Source organism: Nilaparvata lugens, chromosome X (genome assembly GCF_014356525.2).
Source record: "Nilaparvata lugens isolate BPH chromosome X, ASM1435652v1, whole genome shotgun sequence".
NCBI lineage: Eukaryota > Metazoa > Arthropoda > Insecta > Hemiptera > Delphacidae > Nilaparvata > Nilaparvata lugens.
Window position 1 is genome coordinate 102146130 of NC_052518.1, and position 22264 is coordinate 102168393.

The 22264-nt window shown below is 34.9% G+C and overlaps 1 protein-coding gene across 2 annotated transcripts in view; it reads right to left on the minus strand.

Moving 5' to 3' along the window:
- The window catches only part of LOC111052760, an 84195-nt gene that overhangs the window by 47224 nt on the left and 14707 nt on the right, over positions 1-22264 (minus strand). Inside the window, exons 4-7 of one of the 2 annotated variants that reach the window (XM_022339519.2) lie at positions 4691-4886; positions 1991-2075; positions 812-897; positions 205-443 (exon numbers count right to left, since the gene is read on the minus strand). The exons of the other annotated variant lie outside the window; for it this stretch is intronic. Of the exons in view, the coding sequence (XP_022195211.2) occupies positions 205-443; positions 812-897; positions 1991-2075; positions 4691-4886 (606 nt within the window). The remainder of the gene's footprint in view (positions 1-204; positions 444-811; positions 898-1990; positions 2076-4690; positions 4887-22264) is intronic. 2 annotated transcript variants of the gene reach the window in all.

The following is a 22264-nucleotide window of genomic DNA, read 5'->3' on the forward strand; positions in this document are numbered from 1 at the left end:
TTGAAATCAAATTTCTTTGATGATCGTTCAACAAATTTGACGCGGTAGAGTTGCCAGGCTGAGGAGCGAGTGTGCCTTTTCCTACCAACTTCTTCTGATCGGTATTTGTGGTAGATGCTGGTTTCACAGACTCATTCACTTTAGACTTATTAGAATCATTAACACTAATATTTTCCTTAGGTGATGGAGTAGGAGGGGCCTTACTTTCCTCTTTATTTTCTTTTGCCTTGGTTTTTTCAGATTTGCGGTCGGACATCATGGGAGGAGACTTTGTGAGCTGCTTGCTTGTCTCTTTACTCTGAACTGGCTTATCTACACGTAGAGATCGATTGGCTATGCTTTGGGGTACGTGAGCATGGCCTGGTGCCTTCACGTGAGCTAACTTTTGATTCTTGAAGTTCTTTTTGAAGCCTGTGGGTGGTTTCTGCGAAGCCCCTAGTACCCTGCAAAAAAGAGAGAAATTAGTTACTTCTCAGTTTTATTTTACAGTATTTTAAAATTAAATTACCTTACACTGAAATTTACAACACAAAGAAAAATCGAAATTGCATAATTTAGCCATTTCATCAGCTCAGCTAGCATCTGCTTCCTTTGATAAAATCAGTGTCAAGGGCTGAGTTCTCACATTTGACGGGTGGCGAATACAGTTGGCTAGCACCTTCAACTTTCAATCGTGAACTTCCAAATGACTTTCTCATCCTAAGTAAGGCTTCTACCATTCTTTATTCGTAGTAAACACTTGGCCCGTCAACTACGAATTATAGAGGTTCTATTGTAAAAATTAAATTTAAAAAAAAGTACAGGCACATACCAGTGTGGGTTGGGTTCGTTTTCTTTGGATTTTGAAGTGGTCGAAGGTGGCAAAGTTTTTCCATCTTTATTTTTAGATTGCAGCATCTGTAAATCAAGGATAATTTCAAATTAATTCAATTCTTGAGAATAGAAAAAGCAAGTACAAAGCAAGCATATGATATTGCTGCATTGCTTTATATCATTATCATTTTCAATTACATTTCAATTACATCATTACAATTATCATTTTCTACTCTAGCTGATTGAACTCAAATGTACTGCGCCTGCCATAGGGAAGATGTTCTCAAATATTCATAATCCCTTAGATGCAACGTCTCAATCATATTTTACAATTAGGGATTTGTGATAGGGGTAAATTTAAGAGAACCATGAAAAATATTTTAATACAAAAATGCCCCTATAGAAAAGGGAAGTTTTTAATTTGAGGGTATTTTTATTTGCTGTTTGTATGCTTGTGTTTTTAATTTTTATTTCTATGAATGTAAATACTTTTTATTTGCCTTGTTCAATTTATTATGACGATGCTATGCATTTGTATATAAATGTTTTTCGCAATAGAGAAATCTTGAATCTTGTGATGTCGAACTATCCAGGGATATTATCCACAAAAAGAAGACTTTTCAATAATAAGTGATGGATAAAACGAATATTAGAAAAATTATGAAATATGTATAGCGGTTCCTGAATATCATGTAATGAAGAATTTGACTACTTCAACTGAATTATTGCCATCCAATAACATTCTACTTGTCTATGAGTCCAACCATGAAGATGGCAGACCTCGGTTTCACAGTAAGTGGATAAATACATTTATTGAAGAAATTTGACAGCTAGTCGTTCTATATAATAACAAAAAGTTATATACAAAGTGTCCCAAAAATATGGTCAATTTCTAAATTGAATGATTTTCGACATAAGGACGAGACCATATTGGGCTTTCTTTCAGGTGCCAGCCCAATCATTAGGTGATGGGATTCAGCTTTAGGCACTTTTTTGCATCTTGTTACAGTACTACTTCTGTTAATTATTACATTCTCTTGAATTTGATAATTCAATAAACTCAGAAATGCGAAAAAATATAGTTATGTTGGAGATAATTGAAGTTATAGTCATTTAAAAACAGACTATCCTTTTTGGGACACCAGTTATATCGAATTTGAAGGGGAAAATAACTTACAAGCTCTTCTTCCTCCTCTCTTTGTACTTTCTGATACAAATTACGTAGAATACTGTCACACTTTTCAAGAGATTGTAGGGTTAATCTGCAAAAGTAGAAGCAAAATTAATAGCATGAGTATTTCATGAACATCAACATGAAATTCTTTGAAATTAAAATTTAGAATCAATCAGAAATATTTGGTCCAACATTTTTATCCAAATACTCCAGGTTGTAACATATTATTTGTAAAATATATTAATAATACTATTATATAATATTACTTACTATAAATAAGGTTCATAGGGAATCGAAATAAGTCCAACGCTTGTAGTGAAGTTAGCGAAGTTGTGAAAAGTTACTAGTGAATTGCAACAAGTTCATAAGAGAACGATAATTATTCTCCTTATTATTTTTAACAATCGTTCTAACCACTAATAAAAACAATAGAATAAAGATCCATCCATCCAGTTCTCTAGAAAGAATTAATTTTTAGGTTACACTGCTTTTTGCTAGATTAGCTGCTTCACGTAGGTGCACGCATTGAGCAACATGTAATTGTTATGCTCTGCTAATCACACAGCTATCGCTTATTGGAAATCTCTACTATTCATCACCTTTCCAAATATTAAAGGACTAAATAAAAAGGTAACTAAATATCTCAAAAAGTAACTAAAATGATAACTAAATATCTCATATAGGAGTAATGCCTAGTTTTACAAAAAAGGTTTTTAGTTGATCCAGAGAATATTCGTTTTCAACCGTTTTTTTAAATACATACATTAACCGAAATTAAAATTCTATTCCAATCAATGCTTCATGCTTTGTGAAATTTATTCGAGTATCTTTATCACAGTATACATACAGTATGGAAACTTGACGCAAAAAACCCGCCATCTTGTTAGGAAGTACCGCATTGTAATAGTATTGATGGGAGGTTCGGATCACTTTACTGATCCGGAACAATTGATCTCGTTCACTGCCGCGAGCCAATCAGAAGACCAGGATTGCAACTTCCAAAGGTCACGTGAAGTGTCTAGTATTTGTGCCATGTAAAAAGCATTGGTTAGATAGGCGTTTGATTGACAGTTTCCATTCTGTACCTATTCTGTGTCTCTATCAGCTAGCTGTATTGTCATTTATTGTGCTTTAGTGCGTATCTTGTAATTTACAAAAAAAAATGTAATTCAATTCTAAATTTATTCTATTCTTCTAATAATAAAATGGCATACTAATGCAATATAAATCTACAAAATGAATAGATTTCATTTGAACAAAAATAAGTGTGAAAATTCATAAAAGTGTAGAATCTAATCTAATAAAAGTAAAAGACTTCATACAATATGCAATTTACAAAGATTAGTTCACAATTTACAAAGATTAGTATGCAATTTACAATATGCAACTCAGCAAAGATCATACAACTTCATACTAAATGTCATTCTAAGTGTAGAATCTAATCTAATAAAAGTAAAAGACTTCATACAATATGCAATTTACAAAGATTAGTTTACAATTTACAAAGATTAGTATGCAATTTACAATATGCAACTCAGCAAAGATCATAAAACTTCATACTAAATGACCAACTCACCCTTTTGAGTTTATTTTGATTGCATGAAAAATAGAAGCTAATTTCCTATTCTAATAAGCAGCTGACAACCGAGTTTCATAATAGATCTAAGGCCAGGGCCCTGTAGCTTGAGCTACAAGCTAAATTGCTATTCTAAAAAGCAGCTGACTACTGCCAGGACCCTGTTGCATGAGAAAATACAAGCTAATTTCCTATTCTAATAAGCAGCTGACTAGTAGTTTGCATTTTCAAAGGCAAAGGACCAAGAAGTAATTTTTTGTTTGAATATAAACTTAATTGCTACTTAATCGCTCAAGTCTGCTTTTGTTTATATATACTTATTTTATTTTACTAGCGGAATTGTAGTTTTTTAGTTCAAGTAAATGTTTGCAGTAGAATAAATAAATTATTATTAATACCATTACCCATCACCATCTCACAGTCAAATATGGCATCTCAAGTTTGCAGATATATTTCACCAACTTTAAACTTTTAATGATTTGTTATTGAAACCCATGTTATAAGACCCATGTTAAAATTATTTGTTAATAAAAAAAGATCGATGTTAAAGCCATCAAATATTCAATGACTAAGATCGATCAAATATCTATGATATGACCCTTTATTCTTTAAAAAAACTTTAAAATAGTTGAACAACTAGTTTCGGTTTACACCATCTTAAAAAAGAAACCTTTACACCATTAACCTTTAAACTTTTACACCATAAAAAAAAATAAAACTGAAGATGGTGTAAACCAAACCTATTTCTATTTTAAAGTTTTTTAAAACTTTATTTATTTTGTTTTATTAATTTAAAAGCAGCCCATGTCAATAAGTGTTTTATCTATGATGTGATACATATAACTTAAGCCCGTAATAAGCCTATACACCCTGAAACCTTCTTATGAATTACTGTAGCTAGTAAGTCTATCAACAAAGCCAACACCAGGCTAGAAAATCTTAATCAAACCTTAACTACCCTTAAACCTTCATATGAATTAATTCCAACTCGTGCAATAAGTTTGAGTATGCATATAAGTCTATCAACAAAGCCACAACTAAGCAAACATGTCTAGTACGTATGATGAAAAGCATGTCATATGTGCCCTCATATGTGCCTTAAGTGCATGAAAACTCACAAGGCGTACCTGTGATTTCCAGTATTGTTCAGTATGGCGTAGAGGCTTTTCATTTTAGCCAACTGGCCCTCTCTCGCACTACCATTAGAACCGTGCAATCTGGCAATCATTTTATCAAGAAAAGGAATATATTTCCTCATCTCCTTGAATTTATCCCTATATGCACGACTGGCACGATTCGGCACATCACCTTTACCCTCCGGTCCTGTAGAAGAAAGTAATACATAAATAAATAATGCACTAGTGATGCACTCTGCTAATCTAAGTTGCTCCCCTATCCTGTTCCGATCTGCTTGAAGGCTTTTTCTCAAAGTCAGTGGATCCATCTTTCTGGAATGATCCTTGGGGTTAAAGGAACGAGACGGGCCCGCCGAAAACAATGGATGGACAGGTATAAGTTCCAGTGACCCTTCAGTGGTCTGATCACCTTTTGTTATTAAATTTCTATATTTTCGTGGTGTATTGGTCTACAATTATCCACTTATAGCACAGTTATCTGGGCATAGAATGGTCAACAGAGAACAAAACAATTGCAAGACCCTTTGGCAGGTAGAGTTAGCACATTTATGATCCTTTGTTTTGCCCCCATCCGTTCACACTTTATTCCACACTTAGAATTTCACTCAGAGATAATCACACACTTGGAGATTTCCATTTTCATGGTCTGTAGAGCTCCATCGACGTTATAATTTCCTACTATTGGACAGTCTATACTCTATAGCTGGGAGTTGGCACGCCTGCCATGTACTGGTAAACAAGTTTGAGAATAGCTCTGTGTACTTACGGGAATTATTCAACTAATTTAAACAAAAACTGTGAATTACGGTGTCGAGTGTACAGTGCTTGGTATGGTGAGACGGGATTCATAACTTCAATAGAGTTTTTTGAGTAAACAATTTAGAAACCCTCTTTCGAGTTTCGGTTAACCTAACTGTGATTCAACTTCAAGCGATCAGAATTGAATTCATCAAACAACAGCTGATCGGGGCAAAATTGGACTTGCGAGTGAATCGAGGAAGGAACAGATAATAACTGTGCTGCGACGACCTTGACTGGTGCATTACGTAAACTCACCCTTTGCTTCAATCATCCTTATCGCGAGATAGATAAAAGCATCTCTACCACCTGTTGAACGCCCAAGTGTTTAACTGTGATATAGGTCAAGAACTAAATTCTCGTTTCGTATCAATTTGTTAGCACATTCAAACAGTTATACATGGATAAGTTGTTGTCCACGGGTAGAGGGGATAAGCGAGATCGTTCATCACCAGAAAGTGAGCCAAATGCCGCAAAGAGAGCGACGGTAACAAGCGCCGAAAAGCAAGGAATGCTTGCTTGATGAGATGACGGAAATTATTGGAAAACTTCTTGATGAAAAGCTAAAGGTTTTAGCAAATAAAGACGATATGGATGGCTTAACGAAAGAAATTCAAAGGCTTGTGAAGGAAAAGGCTGGACTCAAAGAGGAAGTTGAGCATCTGAAGAGGAAAATAGTTCAAGTGGGTGAAAGAGTGAATAATATAGAAGATCGTTCTAGGAGGAATAATGTAATATTCAAAGGACTCCAGTGTAATTCCAATGAAGACTGCGGAAAAATTGTGGCGGGATTCTGTAAAGATGTTTTGAAATGCAGTAAAGAGATTATTATCAATAGAGCCCATGTACTAAGGACCAAAAAGAAACAATGCACCTCTCATCGCTCATATCCCTAGAGACGAGGACGTCGCAAGTATCTTCAGTCGAATGAAAACACTGAGAGGCACCGGCTACAGAGTGCACCGAGACTTCTGTGGGGAGACGAGGAGGAAGCGGGGAAAGCTGGCGCGTCTGAAGAAGGAGATCGCGCAAGTCGTCGGCCAGACGCGGATGTCAATCAATTGTCGCTGACCGACTCATCGTCGAGGGAGTCTCGTTCACCTTGACTGGAGATATGTGGCTTCACTGTGGCCAACAGGACGGTGTACAAAAATTAAAAGAGATGTTCAACTACGATTTTTCAAAAATTTTAGAAGACATTGCAAAAGACACTAGAAATGATGAATAGGGAAAATGTGTCTGTCAGGTGCAGGAAAATGATAATGACTGTAAAATTCTAGCTTATAATGTTGCAGGCTTGAGAGGTAAGTGTCAGATACATGATTGTCAATGATTTTATTGATTGTGTTCAAAGTTATGATATTTCTTTTTTTTATAGAAACTTTTGTGGAAGAGAAAGACTTCTGTAAATATGTAATATGATTACATATATTAATATGTGATTTTTCCAACTCAAAATCGGTTTTCAAGAAAAGATTGAGAGCCGGAAAAACATTTTTGCCTGTGGTGCGAAAGCTATTTTTTGCCACACAAAAATAAACAATATATAAATTATGTAAACTTAAACAATTGATGTGCTGACTACTATTTTTTGTCAGTACCGCTTAGTGTCGCTTTAGCATGCTCATTTTAGTTAGTATACTCCAGCCACTTGATGTGTTAACATGTATTTTTCGCAAATAAAATTTCTTTTTAAAAACTGAGTTTTAATGAACGTGAATGTATTTGGCGCCCGAACAGGGATCCTGACGAGTTTTTCGTGAAAATTGTGCTGTTCATTTAACCACCAGTTTATATTGATCAATTATCAATCACAAGTGATCACAGAAAATTCGAAAGTCGGGGTCGCAACTGATATGAACCATCATCGAGACCGTCAAGTGGAAGAGTGACTCATCAACACCAACAACCAACAACCACCATCCTGGGGAAGAAAGGCAAGAAGGATAGCAGACCAGACCATAAACTTCTTATCGATTACCAGCCAAGGTTAAGATCGTACCTGGCTCTGGCTGCAGCTGTATCCAACTCCACAGTTCAAGGTAACACATCTTCTACATCTACAATCAGTGACAGTAATAGTGAAGATAACAGTGAAAGCACAATGGATAACACCCTTATTTCAAGACCAATTGCAAAACATCACCTACACATAATACCTGAATATACAGGAAACCCAATAGAACTACTTAGCTTTCTTGAAGTTGTCAAAAAATTGAAAAATGACTATTGTAATAATCGTATTGCGGAAGCAGCAGACAATCATTGGATTCTCCTTCACTATTGTAAAAACAAATTACATGGACCTGCTAAAGATGTAATCCTCAACAGTACAGTAGATGACCTCTCAAATTTGATTGATGTTTTGAAAAACAACTTTGCCGATAATAGGACAGTAGAACAATTAACTATGGAACTGCTTGCTATGAAATCACACCAAAAAGAACACCCTATTCAATTCATAAATAGACTGCAACAAAAAAGAACCGTGATTATCTCAAGACACAAACTCGATGGACTAACTGGTCCAATTCTTGAAACTATCTCATCTCAGTTGGATAAACAAATTGTCATGATTTTAGTTGAAGGAATCAACCACCAGCTTGGAGCTCACCTACAAACGCTAGGAATCAAAGACCTCAGTGATGCAAGACAGGCTATTATCAATAAGAGTAGTGCTTATTTGAAACATTTAGGATTTACTACTGATGTAACACAAATGAATCAAACTTTCAGTAAATCTGAAGGAAAACAAAACTTGTCAAATTCCAATCAAAATTTGCATCCAAAAAATTTCCATCAGTTTCAAAACCAAAACAATCAAATCAAAGAAACTTTTCTCAATCTCAAAATCGTGATTTCAATTTCAATCAGAGAAATTTTTCGCAACCTCAAAATCATTTCAATCAGAGAAATTTCTCTCAGCCTCAAAATAATTTCAACAGAGGACAATCCTTTCAAAGTAGATTTCGTAATGGACAAAGTTTCCAAAATCACAACTTCAATCGTAATCCAAATGCAAACTTCAATAATAAAAACCAAAATTTGAATCAAAAATCAAACGATGTGAGCATGAGAACAGTTTCCAACTTTCAAAAGTTTCCAGTTCATAATATTGAATCTTCTGAAAATGAGTTTTCCAAATTTGAAAGCATAGATGCTGGAATGAGTTCTATGGAAAATGCTGTAAGTGACCTTTGCGAGAAAATGAATCATTTTTTAGAAGTAGGCTCGAACAACAATCCAAAAACGTAGTATTAGATTTGAATACGATCTCTCTTGATTTGCCTCATATTCATTACAATGATTCACGAATTTTGATCGATACAGGTAGTAAATATAATTTCATTAAACCTCAAATGGTTTCTCCTCAGACAAAAATAATTGATTGTGATTTTAAAATTCGTACACCTGCTGGTGAATCTAATGGAAAAGGTTGTGTAAATATTAATGTTAAGAATATGCTTGGTGTTGAAAAAGATGAAAAATTTTATGTGTATGATTTTAGCAATAATCATTATGTTCTTATTAGAAAGCAAACATTGCAAGGGTTGAAAGCAAAAATTGATTTGGAGACCAATTGTCTCATAACGAAAGATTGCACGATACCACTGTTAGGAATGAATCATATTGAAATCAACAAGTGTTGGAATGAATTGAAAATCAAAACTAATGTTTGCACTCCATCAGATAAGCTATGTGTTGTTAGTATTAAGGAATTGCAGTTGTATAATATTGTAACTGATATTGATAGGAATGGTTTTATTGAGATTGAATATTTTTCTGATTGTGACAAAACGTTGAGTATCGAAACAGTTTCTGTAGAAGAATGTGAATTGTACATGGGTGAGGTGATCGATAATCCCCTCTCCATTGACGAAATCACTTCTTTATTGAGAACTGAGCATATGAACTCAGAAGAGAAAGAATGCATTATTAGTACTCTTATGAAATATCCCGAAATAATAAAATTCGAAGGTGATATATTAACTGCTACTAACTTGCTCAAGCATAAAATAGTGACTACAGACGAAGAACCTGTTTATTCAAAAAACTACCGCTATCCTATCTCATTTAGGCAGGATATTAGTAATGAAATAAACAAGTTACTCGAACAAAAGATAATAAGACCGTCTAATTCTCCGTACAACTCTCCCTTATGGGTTGTGCCTAAGAAACCTGATGCTTCAGGAAAATGCAAAGTTCGTCTTGTAGTAGATTATCGGAAATTGAACAACAAAACTAAAGATGATAGATATCCTCTCCCGAATATTGAAGACTTGTTCTCAAAAATCGGTCGAGCAGCGTACTTTTCGGCTATTGACCTTGTTTCAGGATTCCATCAAATTGAAATGGAACCCGAATCAATACCAAAAACAGCTTTTAGTACTGAAAATGGTCATTATGAGTTTCTCAGAATGCCATTTGGGTTGAAAAATGGTCCACCTCAATTTCAAAGGACAATGAACTTGATATTTTGTGATTTACCAAATGTTCTTGTATATCTTGAAGATATTATTATTTTTAGTGATAGCTTACAAGAACACATGAAACACCTAAATGTTGTATTCAAACGATTGAAAACTCATCAACTAAAAATACAATTGGACAAGACCGAATTCTTTAAGAAAGAACTTCTATTTCTAGGTCACATAGTTTGGGAAAAAGGCATTCAACCTAATCCTGAAAAAGTAAAAGCAATAAAAGATTTTCCTGTTCCACAAACTACTAAACAAATAAAACAATTTTTAGGTTTGGCAGGATACTACAGAAAAATGATAAAAGGATTCGCTAAAATAGCTCAACCTTTAACTAACGCATTGAGAAACCATCCACTATAAACTCAAAAGATCCTAAATTGTTTGAAGCTCTAAAAACAGAAATTCTAAGTTCAATGACTAATGAAATTGTCAAAATAGTTCCCAACATAAAATTCCGAATCTACAAAAGAATAAACGCCGACAAAACTGATGTAGATGAACAAACAATGATAATAGCTCGATGTCATGAAGACAAAAACTTCCACAGAGGAATTAACGAGAATTATAAACAAATACGTAAAAACTAATATTGGCCTGCAATGCACAAAGACGTAACCGAATTTGTAAATAAATGTGAAATCTGTTTGAAAACCAAGTATGAAAGAAACCCAATTAAAACTAAATTCAAAGTAACTCCCACACCTACTAAACCTTTCGAAAAACTTCAGATTGACACTTTCACGTATATATTAAAATCCTCACAATTGTTGATTCGTTTTCTAAAAGACTTTCCGCCTACACATTGAAATCAGCTAACAGTATCAAAATAATAAAAAATTTAAACAACTATCTTTCAGTTTTCCCAATTCCAAAATGCATTCAAACCGATAACGGATTAGAATTCAACAATGCACTATAAAAACAATTCACTGAAATAAATGGTATTGAAACTTACTTCACCACACCTTATCATCCCCAATCTCAAGGACTAATAGAAAGAATACCCTCCACAATTATTGAAATTCTACAAGGACTAGAAATTAAATTCCCAAAATATAGTGTTGGACAAAAACTTCGATTAGCTTTGAGAACCTATAACAATTCGATAAAAGATCAATTCAACTTAAGCCCAAATGAACTAACTTTCGGAATTCAGAATTATTTACCAAAAAATCAAGATCAGGATAATCCCGCAGTAATCACTGAAGAACTTGCTAATCAATACTTCACAAGCGTTGAATGATGCCGTTAACAAGAAAATAATTGAGGAAAAAGAAAAACGAACAGAAAAATGTAACAAAAATAGAGAGGAAAAACCTGAAATACCAGACAGGATATTCATCAAAAACCCGAAATTTCACAAAAATGTTTCAAGGTATAGCACAGCTACTAAGGAAGGTGATAGGTTTAAACTGAAAAGAAATGTAATCAAAATCCACCCTAACAGAATGAAAAGGCCTCGTAAAAGTAAAAGATAATCTAATTGTTGCAGATGAAGGCAATGACCATCCTTCTGTTGTTCCTGATCCCAGCAACGTTGACGTACAGACTGACAGACTTGACAAAGACAGCAGGAATAATTCCGATTAAAATAGGACAATCTATGCTCATTAACGACACATACAAAGTTATCCATTTTACTAACGTGACTGACCTTAAAATACAATCTTTGAAATTACAGACTCATATTAATAATCTGCAAGTCGCTTACATATCCTCTGACATTATTGAATCCTTGAAGAAAATTTCACTCAACCAATATTTTAAATTAGAAATGATTTCTGAAAATAAAAATAAAAGGTAAAACGTGGACTAATGAACGGATTAGGAAACGCCATATCATGGTTGACAGGACTTATGACTGCTGACGACAAAGAACACCTCGACAAAGTAATTGATAAAATAGAAAATAATGAATTACATCTTGTTAAAAATGAAAAACATAATTTTTGAATGAACTATGAGTTAATTAAGAAATTTAATTTCGATGTTGAGCATATTAATTCAAATAATAAAGCATTAGAAAATATTACTAACGAAACTGTCAATATTGTCGAAAATATGCAAGCTGTTGACTTAATTACTTGACTATACAATTGTTGGATGATGAAATAAATGATGTTGTTAACTCGTTGATGTATTGCAAAGAAGGGAAACTTTATCCATCAATTTTGAGCTTTGATGATTTTCGTAGGTTAATTAATTATAAGAATTATTCATTAGCTAGTAGAGATTCCAGTATTTTATGGGAAATTAGTAATAGCACTTGTATTGTATCGAAATCTGTTATAATTTACATTATCCATTTACCGAAATTAAACGATTTATTTGAAAAATATGACCTTCTGTCTTATCCTGTTGAAATGGAATCAAATGTTCACACCATGAAATTAAAAGAAAAATCGATACCTGTGTCTCAAAACAAAAAGCTTTGGAAACTGACCAATTGTCAAATATTCTCTTCTATTTCTTTTTGTACTTCAGGAGAAATTATACATGATAACTGTATTTTGTCTATAGTAAATAATAAGGATTTGGATAGTTGTGTAAGAATAGAAATAATTAATGATAGACCATTTATGAATTATTTCGAAAATTGTAATTGTATTTTAGGATATAAGTTTGATCAAATTAATATCAATAATGGCACTATAAAAACTCCTTCATCTTTCCTTATCAATCTGGATATCAATGATAAAATGACATGTAAAATTACCGTTTACTTCAGTTACCACATATGCACAAAAATAAAGTCATGTACCAAATAAAATTCATACTAAACTTATCGATTTGAAAGATGTTAGTGAACTAGATGATATTGAACCTAGAGATTTTGATTTTATAAATTTTGAAGATTCTTTCGTCCTTAAGACACGCCACATTGTAATTTTTGTTTTAAGTACATTTATACTTCTTGTAATTTTGATAATCGTTTATTACAAATTTAAGAAGCAAACCAGTGTACTAAATTACCGAATTGATACACATGTACCAATATCATCAACCCCTACCATAAGCTATATTGTACCACCTAGAAATTAGATCTAAGTTAGTAAACTTTAATTTGTAACTTCATTTTAATTTTTTTCAATTTTTGAGTGTCCCAAATTTATTTTTCAGGACGAAAAAAACTTAAGGAGGGAGGAATTATGTAAACTTAAACAATAATATTGTTGATGTGCTGACTACTATTTTTGTCAGTACCGCTTAGTGTCGCTCTAGTGCGCTCATTTTAGTTAGTCTACTCCAGCCACTTGATGTGTTGCGCTCATTTTAGTTAGTCTACTCCAGCCACTTGATGTGTTAACATGTATTTTTCGCAAATAAAATTTCTTTTAAAAACTGAGTTTTAATGAACGTGAACGTATTTTATATATATGAGAATAGTTGTTTACTAAGCACTTCCGAAAGCAGAAGTGGAAGGTGATAGCTCTAGCAAATCTGAGGTAATCTGAATATCAGGAAATTGTCCAAGTACTTTTATTTTTTATTCTAATTTGTCTAAATAACCTAAAAGATGATGTTCAATTATGTGGGAAGTTGAGTTTATACTTCTTTATTTTTTCAAATGACAATAAGATGATATTATTATAAATGTTTTAATTATTGAATAATGAACACAAATAATGAAAAGTTTTTTATCAGCTGTTTTCTGATCACCTTTCTTAGTTCCATGTTAGCGGCTGGAAAGGGTACTCTTTCCGGTCTAGGCCGGAACGGCCCAATAAACCTGTTCTGACGTCAGACGAGAGAGTCGTCTGCAAACAATGGCTTTCAGATCTACGTAGGGACTGGAAAACAGCTGCTTTCTGTGCAGTGTGGCAAAAAAGATCTGAAAGACATTGTTTGCAGACGACTCTCTCGTCTGATGTCAGAACAGGTTTCTTTCCAGCTAAGGCCTTAAGAGAAACAAGTTTGTACCTTTTAATTGCAATTTAAATGTTATAATTAACTATTCTCCCCTTTATTTAGATCATTCAATAATTCCGTTTATTCATTCGTGGTAAAGACCATATAGAATTAATATACAAATTAGTTTACTTAATGTAAATCATTTTTTTACTGTTATTAATTTTACAGTAATGTACCCTTTCTCCTGCCGCTTTTTGAAAATTTTTGAAAATGTGTTTGGACAACTGTACCATATGGTGCATTGTGTTCAGGAGGGTGAGATCGGAAATTTCCACCCCACTTTGAGTACCCTACGATGTCTGGTTCTTGAGATATGAGACATCAAATTTCCCCCCCCCCCTTATGAAACATACTTATTCAATTTATTATTCTCAATTAGCTGATGCCAAAACGTTAGGTGGCTTTGTGGGTCCACATGGTGTAACCTACTCACAGCTGGTGCAATGCATCTATTGATTGTCTCTTTGATTTAAAAATCATCACCTAAGCCAAGCTAGATGACAACTCTACTTGACAACATCAGCTGTTGGAACACACAAGAGACCCCCAAAACTGCCTAACTTTTATGGCGTCAGCTATACCTGTAGTGTGGCGAAAAATATCGTACGCGACTCTCTCAGAAAGGTGTTTACAGTATTCGGATAACATATTCCCGGGCTCGGCAAACCTCGCCCGGGAAACTATCCTCATACCGTAAACACCAACTTTCTGTGCTTGTAGCGTCTTGAATGGGTATCAGCCGAAAGAGAAAGGCATTTTGGTAGGGCGAGTGGGGGAATTTTGTTAGGATTTAAAAAAGCTAGGATAGGAGAAAGCAATTTTCTTAAAGTAAATGGGATGCAGATAATAACAATGACCGTAGAATGAGATATGTCTTTATATTTAGTTCCAAGTTATTTTGTTAGTAGTAGTAGTTGTATGCTGAACCTTGTTGGCAAGATCATATTTATGACGCTGAGATAAGCCGTTCCGAAATAGTGGCAGTATTGAAAAAATTGAAAGATGCGAAAGTGACAGGAGTGGATGGCATACCAGGAGAATTTTTCAAATACACCCCACAATGTTTTGTAGATGTATTGCTTGGAATTTTTAACCGTGCTATTGGGCTCGGGCAACTGCCGGCCTGTTTTGGAAAAGCTATCATTTTCCCTATATATAAGAAAGGGGACATTGTGCTAGTTCAGAATTATCGAGGTAAAACATTCATAGATGCAGGAGTAAAAGTGTTTGCGGGGATATTACTTAGGCGATTGGAGAAATGGGTGAGCCAAAATAGTGTATTAACAGAGAGTCAAGCTGGTTTTAGAAAGGTAATCAACGGTAGATAATATTTTCAACTTGAGAAGTATAGTCGCATTGAAAACAGCAAAAAGAAGAAGTAGAGTGTATTGCATGTACGTGGATTTCAAAGCTGCATTTGACATTATAGATAGAAGGGCTCTCTGGTAGGCTATAAGTTGCATGAAATGGGAGTACCTTCGAAACTAATGAAGATGACACAAGAATTATATAAATGTACACAATCTGCAGTGTGCACATCAAATGGAATTACTGATGAGTTTGAGACATTTTGTGGCTTGAGACAGGGTTGTTTATTAACACCTATACTCTTCTCGTTATTTATTAATGATTTGTTGGAATATGTTGGTTAAGGGCTATGGATTCGTGACAGAAACATTAGAGGATTGCTATATGCGGATGATATGGTGATGTTGGCAGATGCGCCCAAATCCTTGCAGAGAATGATGAATAGACTCAAGTGCTACTGTGAAGAATGGGGAATAAATATAAATAAGGATAAATCTAAAATCATGGTTTTCCGAAAAGGGGGAAGATTGGCGGGGCAAAAGGAGTGGTATTGGGGAGAAGAGAAAATTGAAGTTGTCAACTCTTACAAATATCTAGGAGTGACTTTTTCGTCCACTTTGAAGTTCCAAACACATATTACCGAAAGAGTGACAGCCGCTAGATGTGGACTTAATTCTGTGTGGAGTAGTGTCATTATAACAATATAATTCCAGTGAAGGCAAAGTGGGAGGTTTTTGACGCACCCCTGCGAACATTTGTCAGTTACAGTGCGCAAGTCTGGGGTTTTGAAATGTTTGTGGGGTTGGAGATTTTTCAGAGGTATTTCATGAAAAGATTATTCTCGCAGCACCCCCAATCACATTCTATATTTGGAGACAAGGAAGGATCTGCTATTCTTTTACACATTCAGGATACACTATAAATATATTCTAAAAGTATTAGGGCCACCAACATGACACGTTTTCTGGCGGAAATAATGATTGAAAGAAACATGGGTTGGTTCAAGGAATGGAGGATTCTTAACAACAGATACCAATGTGAGGTGGGTGTATGTCCTATTAGTGTTCTCGATCGAGCAGTGGAATTGGAGAGGCTCTGGGAATGTATGATTCAAGAGTTTTGGAATAAGTGCTGGGTGAGAGCGGGAAGGGCTACAATCCATGACATATATGTGAAATTGGAGCACGATTTAGGAGACAACGATCATATTCATGCCAACCTAAATAGAGCAGAGATAGCCATGATAGTCAAGTCAAGAGCAGCACTATGGCATCTAAATTATGGAGTGGGAAGGGAGGGTCGTCAGCTGCTATGCTCGATGTACAACAGCAGACAAAATGAAGATATCATCCATTTCTTGGAAAAGTGTTCAATTTTATCGGAATTCAGATTTAGTAAATGGGGAGTGCGAGAGTTAAATGAGCGACAGGTTATTGATATATTGAACGGGGAGAGCTGGGAGAAATTGATAAAATTCATTAGAATAGCCTGGAGGTACCGATCTCAGTTGATTGAGGAGTTCAACACTTGATAATGCAATCTTTCTCCTGACTTAATTACATTAATAGTTATTTGTAGAGTCTAATAGTAGTCAACTCCTGGCAGACGGCCTGAAGGCCATTGCTGTATAAAATTTATCAAGTTATTATATATATTTTTTGTTTTTGTGGTTGATGTCAATAGATTTTTTGAATTATTAATTATTATTACGAGGGTAGGCTGATAAGTAATGCACATATGCTTGTAGAAGGCAAACAAACGCAAATAGCAAGATTCGGTAAAAAATAAATTAAAGTACAAACCTTTAACTTCAAAATCATGTATTATTTTTCTACATAGTCACCGTTAAGCATTACACATTTCTCCCAACGTGTTACAAGTTTTTTTATTCCATCACTGAAAACTTTTCTTGAACCCACAATGTGACAGCAGCCTTCACTTCACTGTCCGAGCGGTAATGATTTCCCTTCTCTCTTGAGTAGAGGAAAAAAATAAAAATCACAAGGCACAAGGTCGGGAGAATACGGATGGTGGGGAATCGGTTCAAACTTCAGGTTTCTCAGAGCCTCTTCAGTTGCAAGCGAAGTGTGTGGCCGTGGCCGAGCATTGTCATGTTGCAAGATTATTGGCGCCAGGCTGCCTTTAACACGACAAACTCGACGTCTGAGGTGTTTCAGAGTCTTTATATACTGAGCAGAATTTACCGTTGCCCCTCTTTCCAGATAATCAGTCACATAAACTCTGCGAGCATCCCAAAACACAGTCAAAAGAATTTTTTTGCAGACAGTTGTGATTTGAACTTTTTCACAACAGGAGAATGTGGATGACGATATTCAGCGCTCTGCCATTTTTCTTCAGGGTCGTAATGATGAACCCATGACTCATCCCCCGTCACAATATTCAAAAGAAAGTTGTCTCCTTCGTCACGGTAGCGCTTCAAAAGTTGTTCACAGCATTCCAATCGACGCTGCACCCATTGTGCACAGATTTTACGGTATCCCAATTGTTCAATAATGAAGCCGACACGTTCCTTGGATATTCCAACTTGGTTTGTGATACGCTGTTGAGTGATTCGCCGGTCATTTTCAATCAAGTCTTCGACGAGTTATGATGATTATTGTCTGTGGCAGTGATTGGACGTCCGCTGTGTGTTTCGTCAACAATTGAGGCTTTTCCAAGTTGGCAATCTCGAAATTTTTAACCCATCAATTCACGGTAGACCTATTAACAGTATCGTCACAATAAACAGCCTTTAAACGACAATGAATCTCACTAGGATTCACTTTCTCAGCAGTTAAAAATTCGATAACAGCATGTTGTTTAATTTGCGTTGACATAACACCAGAAGACGACGCCATACTTTCACTAACCAAACCTAACTGGATGAACACAACGCCTTCAAACTGCGCAGCCATGTAGAGGAGAAATAGTACTTCCACATGCCACCAGGCGCACTTCTGAAGTTTATTTAGTTTGAGCTCTACAAGCATATGTGCATTAGTTATCAGCCTACCCTTGTATTATTACTCTATAGCTGTTGGTGCAACATGGACTTACTGCAAAGTTTATCAAGATGTGAAACATATCTAAACCATGAGGGCATTGAGGGTTTGATTGATGTACAATCTAATTATGAAGCAAATGATATGCCTGTCTTGTGGTAAAAACCAAACCCTGCAGCTCACAAAATGGTGAGTTGTATATAGATATGAGTCAATGTAAACAGAGTTGTAATAATCAATGTGAGATCAGTTTCATTTTGTAGACCATAGAGTTGGATTTTGGAGTAGGTATTGAGAACATTTTGGTATTAAGTATGTCACTAAAACTGGAGCAGAAGCTGACCTATTGTGACTATTGACATGGGTTGACAGTTATGTTATGGTTTTCCATTCCACCAGTGATGGAGGTGTATTGTTTAGATAGGTTTCACCCCAGTTCTCTAATATTAACACAGTATGCAACACTATCACTGTCTCAATCTTGAACCAGGACTCTGTATCACAGTTCATGTTTTCAAATATCTTTACCACAGTTCCATATTTTCCCAGATCGCCTGAAAATCTCCAAAGTCACTCCTATCTACAAAAAAGGAGAGAAAATGAATATCGCTAATTATCAGCCCATCTCAATTCTGCCCGCCCTCTCAAACATTTTTGAAAGAATAATCCATATAAGATTAACTAGCTATTTGTTCAAATTCACGCTTATTCTTTCCTAATGGTTTCATCAAGGGGAAATCGACTATTGGTGCAGCAATAAATCTCTGTATGAGAAGGTATTGGATGAGTTACATAAGGGAAATTACTCCTCAGCTGTACTCCTAGATCTCTCAAAGACCTTTGATTGCGTCGATTTCAAGATCCTGCTGATCAGATTGCGAGGTATCCCCCACAAACTCTTGGAATCATACATAATGGAACGCTTTCAGTATGTCACCATATCTTTGACCTGTGGAGAAGTTTCCTCTTCGAAAATGAAATTTAAATTTGGCGTCCCTCAGGGTTCGATCCTGGGCCCACCACTCTTCCTGCTATATTATATTTTTGATGTACATACAGCGATATCTGACAGCGTCCACTTGACACTATATGCTGATGACACCACTCTTCTTTTCTCGGGTAAAGATGTGAATAATTTTGAAATGGACATGAATATCTCCACCAATGCTGTTGTTCAGTATTTCAATGAAATATGCTTATCAATTAATTCTGTGAAAAGCCAAACTATCCACTTCAAATCTGCCACTACTCTTCCTCAATTATGTATTGGAGAATATGAAATCGAGTGTACGGACACAGTTAATATTGATATAGGCAAACCCCACATGGAACTAGTCATGCGAACACGGTTGCCAAGGCGACTGTTTTAGCAACGAACGTTTACAAGTGAATAACTAGTTGGATTTTGAGTAGAGATGATCAAAGATTATGTTATTCTGTTAAAAAAAAAGATTATTTTTATCTTGTTCGATGTAAACTTTAAATAAATAAAGTGTCAATTACAAAAGCACATTTACAACATTGGTGTCAGAAGTGAGATAGAATCATTAAAAAAAAGAATTGTGCTAAAAGTTTGTTACACAAAAAAAGTTTTGCATGAAAAAAAGAACAAGATCAAAAATGGAGATGGAAGCATTCAACGAGATGATAAATTCGCTTAAAGAAGGTATGCTAGAATCTATTTCTAATATGGGATAAAACTTGAAACAGGGATTTGAAAATGAATTGGAAGTTGTAAGGGGAGATATGAATCTTTTAAATAATACAATTGAGGTCTTGTCTAATAATACAAATGAAGAAATTGCTAAAATGAACAATACAGTCGAGGTCTTGTCTAATAAGACAAATGAACAAATTTCAACAATCAATGCAAAATTAGGTAGGTTGGTGATGAGATTAATGTTGATGGACATATATTCAATGATGGCATCAATAATGGGGAAACTTACATTATAAATGATGAGAGTAACCTTCCAACATTAGCTACTAACAATGCAATAGAGAAAAATAATGTAAAAAAAAGTAAAACCACCAAATTACGACAGTCATTCTTCTTGGAACATTTTCAAAATACAATTCGAAGCAGCGGCTACATTTAATAATTGGACCAATAAAGAGAAAACTGTACATTTGACGTTAGCCTTGACAGGGCAAGCTGCAAACCTGTTGAAAATTTTATCAAGTGAAAAATTAGATTTTGATAAATTAATGTTAGCACTAGAACAACGCTATGGGGATGGCCACTTACATGACATATACAGGTGTCAACTGAAAAGTCGTTCTCAAAGAAATGGTGAGAGTTTGCAAGTATTTGGAGCTGATGTAGAGCAGTTGGCTCAAATCGCTTATATCTCTGCACCAGTCGATATTCAACAACATTTAGCCATGCAAACATTCATAGATGGGATTCGTGATAACGAAATAAAGAGGTCACTGTTGATTGGGAACCATCTTAATATGAGGTGACACAAACTAACAACAATTTAGAGTGTTAGCTGTGTGGAGAGAGTAGACATATACAATTATGGTGTCCTCAACAAAAACGTGAAAATCGATGTTGGAACTGTGGAAAAGTAGGACATTCGAAGAGATATTGTAAATTTGTACCTACGAAAAATAAGTCAGTAGCAAAATCACTAAACAACACTGAACAGAAGGAAAACTAAATTCAGGTGACATTGGGAGGCGAATGTCAGCTGCTACCAATGAGACCTCAGAAGCAATTGGTAGTGTTACTATGATTAAAAGGAATGGGAACAGCTTACACATGAATGGGACAATTGAAGGGAAAGAGTGTTTGGTAACAATTGACACAGGAGCAACATCATCAATCATACGTCCAGATTTAATTGATTGTACAAAGGTAAAGAGATAGAAAGAAAATTTGTACTTCAAACTGCTTCTGGAGAAAAAGTCCCAGTACATAGAAAATCTGACATTGTCTTATATCTTGGTCGAAAGAGAATAAAAGCTACCGTTTTCGTTGCATCAATAATGGATGATTTCATTTAGGCCTAGATCTTATGAGAGTATAAATTTGTAAGAGTATAAATTTGTAATTGATATCTCCCGGAATGTTATTAAATTTGATGAATATTGGCATTTAAATCATCACCAGGAAAACAAAACAATAGAACAGGAAGTTTGTAACAAAATAAGACTGTTTACAATAGAAGAGGAACTTATAGCACCTTTTTCAGAAGTACTGGTCATTGAAAAACCTCAAAGAATGTTGGAAAATGAGACAAACCTAATTGAGCCTAACCAGAGCATGTATAATAAAGGGTTGTTGACTGGCCACTCAATTATTGGAAAAACTGAAACAATTCCCGTTCTCATTGCAAATGTTACTGAAGAACCGAAAGTGATAGAGAAGGTAAGGCAGTGGCAAATTGTAATGATGTTGAAGTACTTGGAGAAAACAATAATAACAAAAGATTTAAAAAAAGTTCCAATGAAGTTGAAAGGTGTATTAATCAATTACTGACTGATGAAGAACAATATATGATTTATCAAAACCTCTTACAGAATTGACTGAAGAAAAACGACAGTTCAATTGGACGGATAGAGTTTCAGAGTCTTTCAATAAATTGATGAGTAATTTATGCTCAGCTCCAATTTTATCATATCACATACCTGGAGGTACATTTGTAGTGGACAACATTTGCTAGTAACAACGGTATTGGTAAAGTTTTAGGGGGTTTGCGATTTGATTTTTTTGTTTTCTTCGATTAACTTCGAAGAAAGTAATTTTGAAGAAAAATGAGTCAAATAATTAATGTAGCCACTTTCATTTCAACCCCATTGATGTATATTGTTATGTATTTGCGATTCGATTTGACGACGTGGAAGAGGAAACAGCCAACGCGATACGGCGCCGCTGACTCTCTTCCCCATAGTAAACAGTGAACAGGAAATCATTTATCTCTGTAACCATTAATCGAAAAAAAATCTATCATATGTCATTCGATACGTTTTATTATGGACTACAATATTAGTTTCAAGTTAGTATCATTTTCTCAATAAAACGAAAAGTTTCCTTGATAAATTAATATACAGTCGAA